Genomic DNA, 16,904 nt, shown 5'->3' on the forward strand with positions numbered 1-16,904 from the left:
CTTCAGTGTATAGGGTGTGAGCCTATGTAGGTCAGTTGACCTACAAGGACAGAGGGTCTTCAACTTAGTTGTTCAGTTTGACACTGCTTTACATTATCAAGGACTGAAAAATCACTGCTATTCAAAGGCTTGGTTTAGAAACAAAGCCATTGCTGATCTAAATTTGTTACTTAGTAGATACATATTCATCATCACCAATAGTTGCATTCAGAAAGTTTTCCACATTTGGCAGTACCTCTTCTAAGCAAATAAGGCTCATCTACCCAGAATCTGAGAGGTTGCTGCTCACACTCACCTCCAGCTCACATCTGGGTAAAGAGTGGCTGTACAGGCATAAAGTGATGGACTCAGTTCACATGCAATAGCAAACTGACTCAAGTGTACAGTATTCCAGTATCCCTGCTGGGGACATTAGACTTCTAGCGTACATGGCCTCAGGGGTGTGCAGCTTCTACCTACTGGTTGGTGCCTGTGAAATAAACATTCAGCACACACAAAAGCCACAAGGATCAATACCTGGATTACACAGTGGAATATGCAATACATTTTGAAATGCAATGGATCTTGAAATATCTTCTACACTTTGGTTGCTCATTTATCATTGCAAAGGTCATGGATTCCATTATGACTAAAGCACTAAAAATCTGGTTACCTTCCATCAAAGTATCTTTGTGAGCAGGCCTCTTGTTTCAGGATCCCTTGAAACAGGTCAAAAAGTTTCTGTCGCCAATATATATCTCCTTGTTAACTTTAGCGGGCTTTAGATTAAGCATTCAAAAGGATGGGGGAGGGAATTTATATCTCACCTTTAGTGAGCTGTGAATTACACTTGGCCCGAGGTTGCTGGGTTATTCCACCAGCTCTGCCACAGGTCATCACAGATCTACTACAAAAAAAAATGGTTCTGTCTATAGTCTGTAGGTGTTGCAGACAGTAAGCAACAGGGCAGCAAAATATATCTCTTAAAGAAGTTTTCTTGAATGAAAGCAGCCATATTAAACTCTAAATTCTCCATTAATTTTTCTGGCTTATCTTCCAAAAGAGGAAAAGAAAAATCCTTGCCTCGTCCTCATCCCAAATAAAAGTAAAAATTACTAAATCACTTGAATTGTATTATTACACGAACCTGAAATGACTTTCATTTTGGAAAAAAAAAAAGTAGATTGTTTTGTTGAATTGAAATAGGGAATTTTGACAAGCATTTCAACATAACAGTTATGTATGATTTCCATGAATACTCTGGAAAGCAAATGTCTATTAACACACACCCCCCACCCCCCACAGCCCCTTCAAAAATACCGATAAAAGGTTTCAAATGTTCGTTATTTAGTTAATATAACGAATGCCATCTACTGGCAATAACAGGAAGCAGCACTGTTCCTAAGTTGTCAGGTGTGGTGACCCACTGCAAATGAGTCCAAAGGTCACTTAAGAAATCACTGCATTTGGAACAAGGTGTTATGTTCCAGGTTTCTCTTCAATGTCTATTCTTAATCATTGCTTTATGTTTGGAAGCAAGTCCCCAGTAGGAAATAATGGTCTGGGTTCATGACCCACTAGAAAGAAGAGATTTTTGTGTGTGTATGTTCCAAAGCCTTATAAACATACACAGTACGGGCAGAGTTACAAAACGGACACCTGCCACAATGAGAAGACAGACATGTATAGCAAGCAAACAATAGCACAAATTAACTCCAAACACAGTTCCAAAGTTGGCCTGCATAAAGGAAGAAGATGCAGTTCTAAGATTCAGGAGTATTCCTGCAGAGAAAGAGACCCCACTACACATAGAGGTTCATGTTCAGTTCTTTGTCATACAACTTTCCCAAAGCATTCGTTTTTTGAAGTGGTGTCATTTTGAAACACGTATTGAGGCAATGACTGATTTATAATGAACATGTAGATAGGAATTACTTATTATAGTACTAATACAAGAAAGGGTATACATATTGCATGTTATACAAAATTTGGAGCAGCATGTCTTCAGATACTTGGCCTTTAAAACCATGACTGTGACCCATTAGGAAAAAAACAAAACAAAACCCAACTAACCAACCAAAAAAACCCAAAGCTTAAAATAAAACCATTAATTTTTAGTATCTCATTTGTCTGCCCTTGTCCGTCTCCATGTCTCAGAGGGAGCAGATTCAGCAAGTATTAATATTTTTATGACAGCGGTTTCTTGAATCTGGTATTTACCTGTCTTTCTGAAAACCTCTATAATTGTAAGATAGTTGTTTCGTTTGGGTTTACTCTCAGCATTAAGCTTTCAATTTTAGCACTGGAGAGCTGAAATTCCAGTAAATTTCACAGAAATTCTGATTTAATCAGAAGTACTTAGTTTTTTGGGTCATGTCTTGCTTTATTTACTTTCTGAATTGTGATTTAGATGACAAACTAAAGAGAACACAAAGACAAATATCAGTCTTCAAGTATGCCATAACATTATTTTCCTAACAGAACTGACAAAGATGTCTGCTGAAAGTATTTTGAGGACTGGACAAAGGAAGATGGCAAGGAAAGGGCAGAACATTTGAACCCATGGGCCTATTACTTAGAAAAAATGGCAACAGTTCCTGTAGAAGGAAAGCATTAATGGCATTCAGGAAACCAACATGACATAATGCATTACAGCAATTTTTAGTAGTTCTTCCTGAAACGCTACCTCAGGAAGAGATCTGCACCTTCAGGGACAAAGATTTTGACTTGGAAAAAGACTTAGGAATTTCTCAGTATGAAGACTGGCTTTCAGCCTGACTCTTCTTGACTTTGAAGCGTCACTGAACTTTGCACCAGTTTTCTCCAAACATAAACTGCAGAAAACGACTTTACCTTAGAGTTATTTCCCAAGGTTTCATACCAATATTTAGACTTACAGCTAACAAAGATTTCAGAAACTAGTTCAGCTCTTAGTTGCTAACTATACTTGCCACTTTCCACTGATAACTGCAAAAACTCTGAGAGATCAGAATCCTAGGTACTTCCCCCCAACCTCACTTCTCCCCAGGTTCCTTTGCTTCCAGTTAAAACACTGAGTCCAGTCTGTGCTCAGTTCTCATAACACACAATTCTCTCTATAAGCACTTAAAAGTAGGGGAAAAATTCCACATCTTTCTCTCTCATGGAGCTTATGCTGTCATTTCAGTTTCCTACACAAAGCAAGGATGCAACTCTTTATACAATCACAGGGAACGAAATACTTTAAAAACACTATCTACATAAAAAATATTGCCATGTTTTATCAATAGGTGTTTGATAGACCTTTAAAACACTAAAGAACTGATTTCTAAAGAACATCTTTTTAAAGATATTTAACAGCAACTCTAACACTTCCTTTTTAGTTTCCTCCAGGAAAAAAATTAACCTAATGTTAAGTGTTTTTGCAAGATACTGTTTACTTCCTTATAAATTGTATCATTGATCACTGTGCACCTTCACACCAAATAAGCTACCTCAAATAGTAGCACAATAAAAATTCATTTTAAATATCAAGATCTCGTCAACCTAAATTCAGCATTTGCTAAAGGTGTTAACTTCTTAAAGTTACTTTGCTAAGAAAAGATGGGCTTCTGTTCCTGATAGGAAACTACATACTTTGAAAATGAGATTCACTGACTTAATAAATTACCTTTATAGTGTTCTGTCTTTTACAAATACCTGCATCTCTAATGTATCAGTCAGTGCTTCATCCAAAGCTGGCAAACAGCACTTTAGAATTTAATTAAAGCAGAACATAACTATTGATATAAACATGCAAGATTATTCTTGCCTATCAGAAGAATAAAGTTTGCTTAGCTTTTAATAGCTTTCTGCCTTACAGATTTTAAAGAAGTTTTTTATCTTTGTACCTATATGCTTTAAATACACTGTACTCATACATAGTTACTGTGGGAGTAGAATAACTCGCTCTGCACCATAAACATAACATTGCAAAATACTTGAAGGAAAATAATGAACTCCTCAAACAAGAAACTATGAGACAGATAAGCAAGTAAGCATTGATTAGGTTAGAACCTTGACAGGTCTAAAGTCAGTTAAGAAAGAGGGTGGGGTGTTATTTTTGTACCATGGAAAGTTGGACTTCTAAAATAATGCCATGAAGTCCAGGCTTCCTTTCCAAAAAACATATTCTGGAAAACAACATGTCATGGTATTCATCAGCAATCTGAACACTCCCAATTCTTAACAGCTTTCAGCTTAAAAAATTGCTTCCATTTGAATTTTCAGGGCTTTTAAAGTACTTCTAAATAAAAATTTTTATAAAAGCAGCACAAAAGAAAGAAGAAATCAAACTACTCAGTCAACCCGGAAATCTATTAATCTTCTGTCACACCTTACAAAATCAATTTTGGGACAGAACTGATCCATTTGTTTTACACCGGCTGCTGTCTGGGAGAAGGCACAGAGCGGGTAACAGCTTCAGAGCAGGCAATGGGTCCTTGGCAAGGTGTGCTGGAAACTCTTTTCTTTCATCTTTTCCTGTGGGCTACACAGACACCTCACCAACCACAGCGCGGAAAGAAGGTCGATCTTCATTAGTATAATAACAGTACCGTGTTTGATAGATGTCTCTTTACCAGTTAATTACATGGGATTGGGATGGTTCCCCAGCACTGAAGCCAACTGGCACGGAAGAACTGGCATCCGTACTAACAAGCTGTCTTTGGTGAAGGTGGCCTCATTCAGACTGCCTACTGGGACCAGTCACTAGCTCACGCTAATTCTTGAACTATAAGCAGGAATTGTTTGGAAAGAATACTAGCTGGCACAGGGCAAAAGTGTGCCAGTGACTGTTCTAACAATCTGACACTACAGGCAAGCAAGCTGCAGCACCTGGGGATGATCCACAGCTCTACTGAATTTACTAGTCTAGCTGTCACTACTAAGGCAGCTCAAAATACTCCATAAACTACAAGATATTCAGAAAAAGGACTCATACCTGCATAGCAACAGAAGAGGTTCTTTGCTCCAGTCCGTGCAGACTTCTATTTATTTTATTTGCAATGCAGTAAAACGTTACAGTTTGGGTAAATATTTTCATAAACTGGTGAGATTCACAGAACCCAAATGCAGGCACCTAAAGATTAGCCTGATAGTCATTTTCTCTAAGGACAGTAGGGAAATTATGAATGATGACAACTCATCTTACAGTAACATAGAAATATAGAAGAAATGGGCGAATTGCCTGATTTAGAGGTACTATCAATCCACTGAAACCAAAGGCTGAAGTATCTCACATTTTAATGTCTAGATAAATTCAAGAGATGAACCTCACCCAGAATATTCTATTTTGTTTACAATAGCTAGTGTACATTTAGCATGACTTGTAGGGAGCTGTACAGGTAAAAAAAAATGCTCTGTTGTGCATACACCAGTCAGTTCTGTATTTCCAAATACAAGCTGACTCATGCAGTAATGTTACAATATATATACATTTATTATGGGGACGAGTGAAAATTTCGGACAATACAGACCTTCATCTCACTTTTTGCTACAATGTACAAAGTCAAAGCTTTGTATCAGGTATTTGTTCTAGTCAACAAGCTGCGAAATCTAATCAATTTTCACACATAAACATGTATACACACCTCAGTTGCTTCATTTTTCCCACCAGAGATTCTTCTGGAATGTCTCCTGTTACTATGATCAAACTACAAATACTTGATATACCGAAGTTATGATAGAAAAGGTACTTAAAGGTATTTTTGTTTTAAATAGCTACTATGCTTCCACAAATGTAAAATGAGCCTGCATCTCTCTCTCATGCTGTATGTATGCATAAACATTCCTTCATACAATGCAGATTTCAGTGAATAATTTTTTTGGCAGAGTGAATTATTTCCATATCTCTGCAAGTACTCAAGACATTGATAAATTCTGACTTCAGGTCAAACAATTTAAGTGAACCAAAATAGGTTGACAACATGGAGTAGCAAAAATCTAATCTACTTTTTAAATTATCATTAATTTTAATTGGTTGTATCTTCTCTGACTGGAACAAATAGCTTACATTCTACCTCCTTACAAATTATTTTGGTATCTCAAAACAGCAAGTATATTTAATGTTTGTTGGGCATCCTTCAGCAGAAACGAAAGAAATTTTACCACAGACCTCTGACTATCAGGATTTACTGCTTAAGTGTATGCAGCTTCTCCATCTAGCGTTGACAACAATGCATTTGCTTTATAGACTCTACAAGCACATACCATCCATCAAAGGTGTTGATGTGTTGCAGGTCTGTATGCAGCTCCCTATCCAATCCAATGAAAGAGAGACAAGACGAAAAATTCAGAGGAAGTCTAGCACAAATGAGTGTCGGTCCATTCTTTGATCAGGTAGTAGAAATCATGGTCATTACAGCAATCCACTACAGGGAATGTTCCAAAATTGCCAGCCTGCTGCAAAACGTAACACTTGAAAGTATCCACTTAAGACAAGCTTTGCCTGAACATTTTGAGTGGGCCTGCTCCTCAAGCACGTCAAGATCATTCTGGATGACATCTCCTCCCTCAAGCATATCAACTGTACCACTCAGTATCACCTGCAAACTTGCTGAGGGTGTATTCAATCCCACCACATACATCATTGATGAAGACATTAAATAGTATTGGTCCCAGTACAGACCCCCGAGGGACACCACTCATTACTAGTTTGAACTTGGATATTGAGCCATTGACTAACTCTCTTTGGACATGGCCATCCAGCCAATTCCTCATCCATCTAACAGGCAATCCAAACCCATCTCTCTCCAATTTAGTGGCAAGAATCTTTGGGGGGGACCATATCAAAGACCTTACAGAAGTCCAGGTAGTTGACACCCATAGCTCTTCCCTTGTCTGCTAATGCAGTCACTCCACCATAGAAGGCCAATTGGTTACTCAGGCATGGTTTGCCCTTTGTGAAGCTGTGTTGGCTATCTCTCTAACCTCCCAGTCGTCCATGTGCTTTGGCATATCTTCCAAGAAGATCTGTTACATGATCTTGCCAGGCACAGAGGTGAGGCTGACTAGTCAGTACTTCCCATGGTCCTCCTTTTTACCCTTTTTAAAAATGAGTGTGACATTTTCCTTCTTCCAGTCACTGGGGGCTTCCCCTGACTGCCATGACCTTTCAAATACGAATGGCAGTGGCTTAGTAACTACATCTGCCAGTTTCCCTCAGGACACTAGGATGGATCTCATCAGGTCCCATGGGACTTACAGATGTTCAGGTTCCTCAGGGGATCTTGAACCTGATTTTCTCCTACAATGGGAGGGATTTTATTCCTTCAGTCCCTGCCTTGAGGTTCAGGGAGAGATGTGGGAAAAATCTGCTGGATTACTTGCATTGAGCTATCCTGATCTTCCAGCAGATATAAAAGTAACTGAAATTGCCTGTTTAGCAAGGCCTCCAATCTTGAGGTTTCCTTCAACTGTCTAAAGAAGGCTTCATTTACATCCTTTCTTGAGCAGGTAGTCTGTAGCAGACACCTACCACAGTCATAATAAATAATCATATATGAATAATTACATAAATATATATAAATAATTGTGCTTGCCTCTTGCATATCCATTTAAACATCAGAATTTCTTTTGCCCTACACTGCCTTTCTTACTGCTGAAAATAAGAGATAGTTGAAGCAAAAATGCTATACTGAAAAAAAGCATGTCAAGTTATTCTCATTGTGAAGTGGCATCCATGGTTGTTACTCTGCCAGACATTGGTGCCATGGTTTAGTTTCCTTTGGACTTCCTACTGGAATTTAAGTCCACAGCCCTAGTTCCCAAGTATCATCCTAAACAAGATATTTTACTTCTGTTCTTTACCTCTTCTCAAACTTCTCACTGTGAAAACAAGTGTGAACCTTCAGAACATTCACAAATTCTATTACAGAATTTTTTCTGAACTACTTCACTCTTACAATATCACCTACATCTCAGAAACAACTTCCGACACATCCTGCTTCTATCAGAACAGATTAAAAAAGCACTTATGCAGAAACAAAGTACTTTCTCAACCATTTATTTATGACTGAGTTATAAGCATTGCAAGTATGGGTTCAGTACAGAAATGAAATGTTCTCTTAATTTCGAGTCCTTCCTTGGTGCCTCTGTTCGTATTTTCTGTCTCCCCAAGAAGACAAAAGTAAAAGGCAAAAAGAAGAGCTAGGAGTGCTGTAGGAGGAGTCACTGAAAAATAGTGGCTTTCTCCACGGAGAAATACTGAAGTGTTGGGTTTCTGATACAGAAAGGATAAATACATTTTAAAAAGTCAGAAATGGAAAAAGGTGAAATACTCTCAGCAGTTCCAAACTGGCTTTCCTAACAAAAGGCGGCTTCTGAAGGATCCTGCTTCAATTAACAGAGAGAAAGGCTCATGCAGAGCCTGAATCAGAGAAGCAGTTTAAAATCAGTGATCTAAACTATTGATAGACAAGTCATGAGGAGTCTGATGCAACTATTTATCTGTATTTTTTTCTGTTAGACTTCAACAGGCTACAAGTGGAGTTCAGAGTGACAGTCCAGCATATAAGGGTATACCAAACTGTACAACAAATACTGTTATGCCAGCTCTTTTGGCATTATAGTATAGTGAGTGCCCCTCTGCTTGAAGCACATGCGTGTATAACAAACCTCTAGTCTCAAAGTTGATGAGGTGAAAGCTAGAAATGTGACGCATGACTTGCATTTATGTTCTGTTCTTGTTACACCAGCTAATAACATTACTTGCTGCCAGGCTGTCTACTATAGTACTTTAATTAAGACCTCCTTCAGAATGCAAGGGTCATGCAAAATGAATGAAAACAGCAGGCCAGATTCAGAGATGATGTACATTGGAGTAATTTACACTTCAATTAAACAGTGCAATTTGCATAAGACAGTGCAATAAAGAGCTGGTAGCAGGGATAGTAACCTAGATTTTACCTTAGGATTGTTTACACTTTTCTGCTCTAATCCCATCCTATCAAATATAAAGTATAGTGAATTATTCAAATGGCAACTTCTACTATCATCTTCCTTCACTAAGTCAGCAAGAAATAGGCTTTGGAATAAATGTGGGTTTTTATAGGTACCTAATAGAAATAGGAAGGTTTTTTGGTTGATTGGTTTTGACTATATCATGCTAGAGGGGGACCCCAAAGTCCTTAATTAATAATTGCACTTAGAACAAAAAAAAATCAGAACTGTGAGGACATACAACAAACAATAGTTGTCCTGGTTTAACCCCAGCCAGCAACTAAGTACAATCCAGGTGCTCCCCCACTCCCAGCCACCCCAGTGGGATGGGGAGGACAACTGGAAAAAGGTAAAACGTGTGGGTTGAGGTAAGAAAAGTTTAATAATAGAAATAAAGAAAAACGTAATACTAATACTTGTAATGAAAAGGGAGTTCACAAAATGAGAAAGAGAACTAAAACTCAAAGGGGAAAAAAAAGACCAAACCAAGTGATGCACAATACAATGGCCCATGACCCACTGACCAACATCCAGCCAGTCCCCAAGTAATGACCCTGCACTCCTGGCCAACTCCCCTCAGTTTATATACTGAGCCTGATGCCATACGGTATGGAATATCCCTTTTCCCAGTTTGGGTCAGCTGTCCTGACTGTGTCCCCTCCAGCTCCTCATGCACCTCCGGCCTCTTCTCTGGCAGGGCCTGAGAAGCTGAAAAGTCCTTGATTTTGTATAAACACTACTTAGCAAGGACTAAAACATTAGTGTGTTCTCATACTAAATCCAAAACACAGCATTGTACAAACTACTAGGAAGAAAATTACCTGTATCCCAGCTGAAACCAGGAAAACAGCAAATAAAGCTCTGGTGGTAACAGCACAGAACTAGTTCTCACGATCTGGCACACACCACCAGCAGCCCTTCTGCCCTCCTAAGGCAAGATACCAACCTGTAGAGACTTACCTATTGGTGAGATGATCAGATTGGCATTACAGTTTGTATAGATTTTAAAATATTGACAATATACTGAAATGATGTCATCCAAAGGTTTATATGAAGCTATAGTAGTTAACAATCTAACCCCAGAAATTATTTACAAGCCAAATATTTTATGTCATATTTCTGACCAGTCATATAAAGCTTCAAAAGGTCAGAAGAAAATTGCATATTCACACCTGCTTTTAGACACCTATTTACCACATATCTTTTTTTCTAGTTTCCAGCCACTCTTGTTGGTACGCAGACGTGATTTATTCCCTGTGTGTTTCTCTTTCCTTCTACATGTCATGGTGTGTTGTATCAACAGGAAATTACAGCATTTCATGTATCAGCCAAGGCTTTGATTTACTGCTTCAGAGAAGCATAAAGTGTATGTTATACATTAGTACGGCCAAGATACCCCAAAAAAGATTAGGGCTTTACAGTAGCCACTGGCCAGTGGCTCTGCTCTTTGGAGTCATCGTTGACCCTTGTCCCTAAGCTTTGTTTTCAGGCTCTGGGACATGGTATCCTGCAGACTAGCAATATGCATTACAGAATCAAGCACTGAACACAAGGGATTGATTCATTGTCTCAGTTCACCACAGGGACTCTTTAATAAAGCATGGACCACTGCTGCTCTTCCACTAAGTCAGTCAACATCTGATAATTTTAAATAGAGAAGAAACAGCAAAATTACTGTAAAGTAGCAATGTCAGTAAAGTTTAAAATGCCATACAACTTTTTAATTCATTGAATATTTTGAAAATGGGACTTGAGCGAGTTTGCAAAAACAACAAAAATGTTTGCAGTTCAGAATCAAAAACTCTCTTCATATTTCAGATAGCCAGTGCTAGAGCACAAGTGAAAGGGGGAATTTCACAGATAAGCAGTTTCATTCTCTATATGACAAATAAATGAAAGTAATTACAGAAAATAGATTAAAATGGTAAAGACATTACCAATAAGAAAATTTGTCATTTATCTGTCTTTGGATCACTGCCATGGGATGGCTGCCTTCACTACCAGTACGTGATGAGAACAAGATAATTTTTTAAAAAGCTCTCATTTATTATTCTCAAAACCTACTCTTTATTTTCAGTTCTCTTCCTGAATGTTTTTTGATTATAATTATTTTGAAATCTGCTTTTTGTCCTTAGGGGAAACTTAAGATATGTGCATTTTAAAGAGGAAAGTGGTTTGTCTTGTCCCTTAATCCTGACATCTCTTTATTTCTTACCATAAGGATTTTTTGGTGTGTCTTTTCCTTTATCTCTGACACTGGTCTTGTACAGCGTGTTCTTAAAAGGGACAGATTTTCCCTGTGAAATCATTACATCTATAGTGAAAAGTCACGCAGCAAGTAAAAAAACCTCTCAGGAACAGAAGTGTAGAAGGAATTATTCACTTTATATGAATGAAACTGGCTAGAAACTTTCCTCATCCTCAACATGCTTTTGTAGGGAAAGTAACTTCTGGAAAATACCTAGCCATAATGCATTTTAATTCTCAAAGTTTTCATCCAATCCTTCTCTCGCATTTTATATAACAGGAACTACCGAACGTAAAGACAGCCTGCTTGATGTAACAGAGAATTTATATTTCCTCTGCCTTTATAACATCATTTGAGAATGTAGACATTCCCACTTACTGCTCAACATGTCAATATAAAGCCTCCTCTCTCCTTCACCTACTGAAGCAGCTAAGAAATAGAAGACCATGGTGAAATATATTTTTGGCAGCAACTTCGCTCTCTCCACATGCCAACCAGCACCCATGAAACAGCTTGTTACTCCTGTAAGTGACTGAGGAAAATCAAGAAGGGAATTACACTATGGAATAAAAGTTCACTGCTTCATCTGCTCTCAGGAGAGCAAAATGCAGATTGAGAAATAGTAATCTATAGCACTTTCTAGATACTGATTATCTAATTAGGTCACGTTCTTCATAACATCCTTTTAACTCTCTAAAATTTTTGATACAACTTTTACACACTCTCGATACATTAAACACATCATTTAAAAAAGCTTTCTTTTACTGTTACTTTTCTTATATCTTTTTTCTCTTGCTAAGGTTACATGACATAGCTAAGGGAGCCTTGGATTCTCAAAATGAGTAGCATGTGACAATTCTGTTAGTTTGCACTGCTGATGCTTTCTCTGTTTCTGCTTATGTAGTAACAATTTGCCTTAAAGGTACCTAATAAAAATTCAGGTAAATGTATATAAACCCCCAGTACTTTATATGAAAATTTAATATTACAAACATATTGTGCCGTTGAATGATTAAAAAAAGTAAAATTAGGTTAACATTCTCTTCTTTCTCATTCATCATTACCTGTAGAAACTAACCATAACGTATAAAAGCAGCACCTTACCAAAATTAAGTTCAAAGATGGAAGCTTTTGGTCCCACATACAGACTGAAAATTTTTGAAGAGTACCATTTTGCCATGATTCTTCTGCTAATATTATACAATTCTGTGAAGTGACAGAAAGGATCCATTTTTTTTTAAAATGTAGTCCCCCATCATTCCAAATCTGACAAAAAAATACAAATCCCAACATTTTTTTTTAATAAGGAGTTTAGAGTATTTGATGGCCTGGTTTGGGTAGTTCTTTTGAGCTGGTTGGTTTTTTATTGGGGGTTTTTTGGTTTTATTTTTGGTTTTTTTGTTTGCCTTCTGTAATTGTTATTGGATATTTTAAAGACTGAAGATGAGTCATTGGGAGTTTTATAGTCTTTGATATCAGAAAGTTTTGCAAAATACAAAAATAACTTAAAATGGCCAGCCAAAGTTTTGAAGGATTATTCCTTCAATGCTTCCTCAGGCTGGATGGATTTTCTTTTACTACTGTTTAAGTGAAGTATTATCACGTTTTGAAACCACACAACAGTTCAACAACAAAATATAATTGAGGAAATATAATTTTGTTAATCTTGGGAACACAGTATCGGAAATATAATTTTTGTTAATCTTGGGAACACAGTATCACAACTGAAGTTTCAAACTCCTTCACTTGAAAAATCTGAGTGTATGTCAGCATTTATACAGAGACTATTGAAAGACACTGAATTTTAACAGTTCTTTTTCTCCCTATACATTTTGGTTATCTATATGCCATTAAAAAATCCTAAAAATGCTTTGTCCTTTAATGTGTTTATCCGAGACCATAAAAGTGATTACTAAATAGTGGGTTAGCTGTCATACACTGTTGTAGACCAACTTAGAAACAAAAGGTACAGAGGAACAGAAAGCATTCTTCAAGGAAACTCAGTACATGGCAGAGTCAAAGTCATGCATTCCTGGGCTCTCTGCTCTGCATCCTATTTCATACATGAACTGCCTTGCTAAGATACCATTAAATAAGGACATTAAGTATTCAACTTCTTCAGAAGTACAGTGCATTATTGACCTGTACAAGGACTTTCTGCCCTTGTGTGATAGCCAGGAGAAAAATCTTACAAGAAGGTTAACAAAATAATAATGTTCAAATTTCTTCTGGAACTTTCCATTCCTTGTCACTTAATCCTCCTTGTGGATTTCAGAAAAAATTGAGCTGATGGTACAAGTCCCTGGCCTTTCCAACCCCAGAAGATTTGAAAGAAGTTGCATTTGTTTTGTCATCTGCTTGTGTAACACTTCTGCCTGTGACAAGCTATAATGACAAGTAGTAGGATTTTTCAAATGGGACCAAAGGATTTAACTGTGCAAGTTCAATGACAATTTTTCATAGTAACTAAACACCTACATCACTTCAGCAGTACAGGAACTTTCTCACATTTTTTATTATATACAAAATAGGATGGAAGAAAGGGAAATCCAGGGAGTCCAGGGTAAAAAAATACACTACCCAGTAAATTACAGATTATTAGATTAAAGTATCTTTTCTCTTTCTCTCTCCCAATTTCCTAAACAAAACTGCATAGAACTAGAAAAGATACCACATTCCATTTTAAAACAACTGTTTTCATAGGAATGTTTTCTCAAGAACAGAATGCAGAATCTCTTGTTCCTTCACTACAGTAGCTATCACACTATGTCCTAGATCCACGTCTGTGCCATTTGCACTCCTCATAAACCTTGGTGACCTTTTCTTGTTTGGAAGTCCAGTGAAAACCACTATCGACCAAGCCTTTTGTTCCAACAGATAATGCTTGTACTTTATTTGAAGATTTTGACCAACAGATCGTTCAGTTAAATTAATTCACCTAAAAAAGACTTATTTCACTGCTAGAATCTCAACAGGAGAACACTCCCAGTATTAATATTCAAGTGGTTGGTTGTTGGTTGGGTGTTTTTTTCCTGAAAGCCAAGAGGATAGAATTATTGCCATTAACAGCAGAATTTTTAAACTCACTCTTCTCACTATAATTAAGAAAACCTTTCAAAAATCAAAATATAAATAAAACAATGTTCCATAACTTCAGACTGTATTTTTATTCAGATTATATTTGGTTTTAGGACGGTCTCTTTTTCTCTGTCATTTGAATTCCATTGTGCACAATGCAATTAAATCATAGAACTGACTCCAAATGCTTCACACACAACTCCTTGTGACATAGATGACAGAAGAGACATTTAGCATCCAATGACAACAGAAGTGTGAGTTCATATTAAAAAATATAAGTAAATCAAATGCCAACACTCCTTTAGTTATAATTCTTGCAGTCATGAACAATAAAATACAGCTAATTGTCTACAGATGCCATTTCACCTAACTTTTAGCCAAAAATTCCTTTGAGAATTTTTACCAAGAGAGTGTAATTCACTGGAAAATTTTAACTTAATTAATAAAAATGAAAGCAACAATCTGTAATGCATAGTTCTTTTAAGATATTGCTAATGCTGTATCTACTAAGTTATGAGCTGCTACACATTTACAAAGGGGAGAAAAATACAATTACCACAGTGCTAACTTGGGTGGATAGTATACAATTTTTGACTGTGTTAGACAGTATTAGTGAAAGAAGAAATTGCGAATGAAATGACATTTAGGGTCAAATGCAATAATTCAAGAGTAGCTTTAAACCTTTCCCAGCAAATACTTAAGTGGGCAGAACTCATAAATTCGATTACCACTTCTAGCAAAAGTCTATCTCATATTTAGTTTTCTCTCTTCTCTCTGCAGAAAACCACATTTAACACAGTGACAGAGGAAAATTAGCAGGTGTTTTTCCTTCTGAGAAAAGTTTCCTTTTGCTTGCAATGTGTGTTTCAATTGTATGTATGACTTAGTTTTTTAGTCAAAGCATTTCACAAAGAAATGCTTTCAAATGAAAAGCCTGTGGCTAACTAGCAAACTACATTGAAGAAAGGTGCATTTTAGAAGTCAGTCCTGCACTCCAGGGCAGGTTCTTAAGTAGCATAAATCTGAACAGCTGTTACCACAATGGTGCCACAATGTTTTACACAAGCTGAAAATCCCATGTTGGTTTTGTCAAAGAATGCACAGAATAGGTTCATATTTTGCATATACCTTTAGTAAAGGCTTAACTGCAGCAATCTTCAAAGCTTCCTTAAAAACTTCCAAAACAAACGCTGAGATATGTAAAATAAAGTACAAAGCAGTAGATGAAAGGAACAATAGGTGACCTTTGTATTCTTCTCTTCCCTCCTCATAACTCACACTTTATGCAGGGATGATTCATGCACAATAAGCCAAGAAATTTCACATTTTTCAGTACTAATAACGCTGGACATCTGTAAAAAATATTTTAATGAAAGTACATTTTAAGGGCATGAAAATTCTTCTGGAAATGTGCTTACCCCTTCCAGAGCAAGGTAAATTAGAATTTCCTTGGCATTTCTTAGCACTTTCCTCAACAGACAACGGACAAGAAAGTGGATGTTCACATTTCTTCCCAGTCCATCCTTCTTTACAGTCACACCTTCCACAATTACACTGTCCATGACCTTTACAATGAATACAATTAAGGATTAGTCTACATATTGATGATAGGTATTAAAACCTCATGATTACATGAACTTCAAAGTTGTGGTTTCATTAAATAATCAGACTGGAAAAAAATACAATCAATTCACTACATCTACTCTTTTTCTGAAAACAGCACTGGTCTATTATTCCGTTTGAGCCATATTTATTTCTAATTTTTTTTTTCTTAAGGGATGTTTTGCCACTTGGCACACACTCATCACACAGAAGGGTGGAATACAGGTTACAAATCCACATTTCACCACTGTCTGGACAAGTGGAGCCTTCATAAGGCATTATTTCAATTACCTTTATAATGTTCTTTTTCTACCACAGCTGCAGCATATCGTGCAAGTAATACAGTGATACCATCTTTCATCTACTTGCAATCAATGTCGTACACTAAAGAAAAGCAATATCAGAACAATTCAAGTTTCAAACCAGTGCCTTCTACTAAATGGTGATGTGCAAATAATAAAATAATGGACATAATCAGTTCCCATTTCAACAGGGCAGCTGGATGTGGTTTTGGTATCTCATTAGCTAACTTGACTTTTCCTGACCATGTCTGAACATAGCAACATAAATACAACTTTCACTGTGAAAGCTGAGGTGAGGAAAAGTAGCTGAACTCCATAGAAGCTTTTTCTGAAAAGTTTCTTTAAAAAAATGTGACAGCCAAGAAGTCAGGGGTAAATTCCTCCTGGGAACTTAACCAGGAAAGCCATCCAATCCACTTCCTCTATACGAGTGCTAACATATCCAGACCAAGAAAAACCAAGCTAATTGCCCAGCACCTTCATCATGAGCCTAATGCTCTTTGCATAAAGCAGTGGGATTCTGGCAGTACAAAATGTTCCTTGCACTGGATGAGGAAAGCTTAAGCATCAACAAAAACATTCCTTGCCACAAAATCAAATATTTATTTTCATGAGTTCTGACAGCAGGTTAGATCTTCTCTCACAATTTTTGCATCCACTGGACGCAGTGCTCTGATGTCCACTTGTCTATCCAGGTTCTTCCTGAAAACCATAGCAACACAGATTGTATATTGCCT

General features: G+C 37.1%; 1 protein-coding gene across 2 annotated transcripts in view; it reads right to left on the bottom strand.

The window, feature by feature from the left end:
- Positions 1–16,904, bottom strand: part of ITGBL1 (integrin subunit beta like 1) — a 145,268-nt gene that overhangs the window by 53,142 nt on the left and 75,222 nt on the right. For both annotated transcript variants that reach the window (XM_055803050.1, XM_055803049.1), the window contains one exon: positions 15,682–15,828. In XM_055803050.1, coding sequence (XP_055659025.1) covers positions 15,682–15,828 — 147 coding nt within the window. The remainder of the gene's footprint in view (positions 1–15,681; positions 15,829–16,904) is intronic.

The sequence above is a fragment of the Falco peregrinus genome, chromosome 4, assembly GCF_023634155.1.
Source record: "Falco peregrinus isolate bFalPer1 chromosome 4, bFalPer1.pri, whole genome shotgun sequence".
In the NCBI taxonomy this organism is placed as follows: Eukaryota; Metazoa; Chordata; class Aves; order Falconiformes; family Falconidae; genus Falco; species Falco peregrinus.